The sequence below is a fragment of the Amblyomma americanum genome, chromosome 1 (genome assembly GCF_052857255.1).
Source record: "Amblyomma americanum isolate KBUSLIRL-KWMA chromosome 1, ASM5285725v1, whole genome shotgun sequence".
NCBI lineage: Eukaryota > Metazoa > Arthropoda > Arachnida > Ixodida > Ixodidae > Amblyomma > Amblyomma americanum.
Window position 1 is genome coordinate 266,090,683 of NC_135497.1, and position 4,120 is coordinate 266,094,802.

Genomic DNA, 4,120 nt, shown 5'->3' on the forward strand with positions numbered 1-4,120 from the left:
ACAAACAGCATCTAGAGAGGATAGAGGTTAAGGGACACAACATAGCACAGTGCTACTCGAGTGAACGAAGCCAACAGTCACTGAAAACAAGGCAGTTGGAGATTTCTGTCTTATGGTGGAGCTAGTGAAAACGGGGAATTAGCTTTTATTCAGTTATTTCAATACCTACACATTGCCTTGACAGGTATACAAGTCAACAAGCACCTATTTGCATCAAGGTTATAATAGCAGAAAACGGGTTGAAAGCAACACGCATTGAAGACCATACCACGAAAGTAAAGGAATATAAGCACAAACAAGCGAGGTAGACAGATGCGAGGTAAGTAAATCACAAAACCGTGCATCAGCTGCTGCTTTCATAGTCGGGAGTGAAATATTCCACTAGCTGATAGTGCATGGAAAAAAGGATACATTACACAAACATGCAGGCAAAAAAGGGATACTGCATAAATTGAGACTTTCTGTAAAATCGCCAAAATTTGGTTCAGAAGGTGTGATTATCTAAAGTTTGTCTTTATTTTTACGCGGATGGCGTTATTTTGTAGGTTCTGTGCGCGCGTGCTATTTGCCACCCGTCCAGGCGGGGGCGGCGTGACATCGGTTCAGCTCTCGCGCTTGGAAGTTCAGAGTTGGCAGCATGGAAACATGAAACTCATCGACAGTTACAGCTTGTGGTAGTAACTGTAGCACCCTCTCTTAGGTGGCGCCGGGAGCCGGATAGCGCGTGCCACCCGGCGAAGAAAATAGACTGCACCCGGCTTTGGCTCGTGCAGCCACGGCTGGTAGCTGTGGTCTGGTGTCTGTTTGCAGCAGTGGTCTTGTTCCTTTGCTCCTGAGGCCTTAAGCCTACCTATCGATTATATCATTCAGGTATCGAAATGACCATGGACCCTGCAGCCTCATTGCGCGACGACAAGTAAAACGAGCCTGGAGGATGACATTTTGCACAGGCGCACTCCCTGTTGTGGTAGCTATGCATATAATCCAATTTGATATCAACCAGACAAGTTTTCCTGAATTAAGTATTAAAACATATTCTCTGCTCAAGGTAAATTGAGGCATCACCTTCATTCATTGTTCCAGCCACACAAAAAGACCAGGCGCCGTGACGGGGCGGAGCGGATTTGAAATAAGACTTATACATCACGTAGGCAGCGCGGAACAATGCAACCGCAGATATCCACTGTACGGCCGATAGAGGTCCGTTTCGGATGTTCCGGACGTCCGCTGAACATCCGCAAACAGCCGGTGTACGTCCGTCGGCCGTCCGATGGGAGTCCAAAGGCATAGCCTCCTCTATTTTTCTGTGCCTGGTCAATGGCGGCTGGGGCCGTTGCCAGGCGCCGTTCGCGCAAGTACGCGAAGCCTCACCCAGGTGGCGCGCGCAGCCCTGGATTGAGCAGACGACGCAGTAGTAATACGTAGCGTAGAAAACGCGCTTTGCTACAGCGCAGCTTCCTTTGTCTCCAAAAATACACAACGTGGGAGAATGGTCACGTTGTTGGCTACCTATACATTGTTTTCATACATATACAAGCGTGCGTAAATGAGTATAGTAGTAGCATGACTTTTCAGGCACAAAACGTTAGGCGCCTAGTATGTCGATGGCCTGCTGCACGAGCAGGCGCTGTTCACCTTCAGCTCCAAGCCAGTCCAGCTAGTATGGGAGGGTGTGAGAAAGATACCCGATTACAGAGCAACAGGGCAGATTAGTCAATGGGAGAGGTTGGCATAAAGGAGCAGATTAGTCGGAACATGAAGGATCGCGACGGAATTTGTATACGTAAATGAGGAGATGGATTACCAAGAAAATTGTGAACACGACAGCCGGGGTATACTGATAGCACGCGGCTGCGGCATAGTTGCGACTCCCCCTTAAATTACCTTATTAAAAACATTTCATGAAAATATTTCTCAATGGCTAAAGAGCCTGCCTGTGAACACCATTTCACGTTCTGAAGATGTTTTTTACAGACTAATCCGTCAGCGTTCCTTCTGTGTGTTTGCTACCGACTTTTGCCTGGTAATGATGCAATTGAACCAAGACAAGGCACATCTTGTCGACATACAAGAACTTTACTGTCATAAGCAAGAAATCATAAGGGCAAACGCATGTCACAGCTTCAACAACTTCCTAGAAAGTGGCTTGGATGTAAGTGGCTTGAATATGTCCCTCCTGTCTGTCACAGACAAGGCATAGTTCGTGATTACTGGTCTGAAGAACTTTGTACAGACAAGTTTCAAAAGTTCTTTGTGATGGTCACTGCAAGGACGTGCACATTTTAATGCCCCATGTTCTGCAAGGACATCCACGGCAGTTGAGACTGCAGCTTGAAGGGGCTTTTCCATGAACCTCCTTTTCTCTAACATCACTTCAATGTACTTTCGCAGTGCGTAAAGCACATAGACGAACTCAGTAGACGGATAAAAAAGCCCTCCCCTGTCCTGATGTATCAGGCTGCCGCTGGGCGCAGATGAGGCAGGTCTTGTGAGAAAAGCAGTGCAGGAGCTGCAGTCCAACTTCTCTTGTACAACACGGGCCAAGTAGCCTCCTAACATTGAAAGTGCCGCAGTGTCTGACGTAGGCAGCAAACTTTTTGGGTTCTTGAGGAGGTCACCAAGGAGCCTTCTTGTCTCTTGTGGAAATAAATCCACATGCTGCGTCACTGCAGGCTTAGTGCTCAGTGGTCCAAGTGAGTGGTTTGAAGTGCCAACAACATTGCTGTTTAGCGAAGCTGAAACTAAGCCTGTCTTCTGGACCTTCTCCACACCAGAGAGGACTGCTCGAGCATCTGTCTGGTCGTTGCTTCCAGCAGATCGCCTTAGCCATCCAAAGAATGACTCAAATGGGTCCGATGAAAATTTTCTAGTCAGAACAAACTTGAAGCTTTCAACAGCAAGGAGGTGCTTGATGCATTCCACATTTGATGTTGTTGTCATAACAAGGGCTTGATAAGTTTCCTTACTAAGGAACTGTTTTGCTTGGCAATGACGCTGCATGCTTTGTAGGCAGCTTTGGAACGATGGCATTAGCCAGCTTAGACGTGAGTCTCCAGAACTGTCGTACTGCCTGCTGTCTGGCTGTTTTTGCTGAATGTGTTGTGCACAGTTGCTCACATCCATCAGCAGGAACCAACGGTGCATTATGTCCATAAACTTGATTGTAGGCCCCACAGCAGCGAAACTCATGTCGCATATGTGTCCAGCTTGCTCTTGCAGGAGCTTAAGTGCAGCAGTGACCGGCGGTGAAAAAACCTGCACAGCTCTTGACACATTCATTTTTTCAATATTAGACGGGAAAACATGCTTCCTTGTTAAAAAGCGAACCGGTTTAACAATGCTGTCTTGCTGCATCCGGTACAGTTCTTTCAGGTGGGAGGAAGACACTTCGCCATCTTCGTCTGACAGACGAAGAAATGCGCGGAGACCAAATAACAGTCGATTCCAAGAATCATACCATCATGGTAGCCACCGAAAATGAAGATAGAGCGAGAAGATATCAGGCCATACAGGTTCTCAAGTATACGGGAGGAGAGGCTAAGGCACTATCGTACTTGGCCACTCCGGAGACCTTCGGCCGAGGCGTAATTCATAGTATCCCCGTCGGCATAACGGATTCTGAAGTCAGAATTCTAAATTGCTCAGGTAACCCGACTGTTGCATCAGCCAGGAGGCTTGGAGAAGCATCTGGAACAATCCTGAATTTTGTGGTGGAGAAAGTGCCGTGGACTGTAAACTTCAAGTAAACTCGGCTGAAGTGTCGCCTCTTTAGAAAAAAATACCAAGTGTGCTCAACCTGCGGACGTTTCGGGCATAGGGTGGATGTGTGGCCCAACCCGGACACACGCAAATGCAGATGATGTGGCATGGTAAATCCTCTGAGCGATCACAAATGCATGCCTAGGTGCGCACTGTGCCTGGGACAACATCAACTGGGGGACAAGAATTGTCCAAAAATCTAAAGGACTCCGTACCTTGTGCGACGCAAGCAATGGGAGAAGCTACGAGAACAAAACAACCAACCCAAAGCAGGACATATCCCCTACGTAATAGGTTTGAAAGCCTGAGAGCAGCTGGGGGAGGATCCCAGTCACGCTCGAGAAGCAGATCGCAATCGGCC

The 4,120-nt window shown here is 47.8% G+C and overlaps 1 protein-coding gene across 1 annotated transcript; it reads right to left on the minus strand.

The window, feature by feature from the left end:
* Nucleotides 1-2,057: 2,057 nt before the first annotated feature.
* On the minus strand, nt 2,058-3,381 carry LOC144096945 (uncharacterized). Its single transcript, XM_077629755.1, has one exon. It carries the CDS (start codon nt 3,352-3,354, stop codon nt 2,116-2,118), a length of 1,239 nt encoding a protein of 412 aa, XP_077485881.1. The 5' UTR covers nt 3,355-3,381; the 3' UTR covers nt 2,058-2,115.
* Nucleotides 3,382-4,120: the final 739 nt, after the last annotated feature.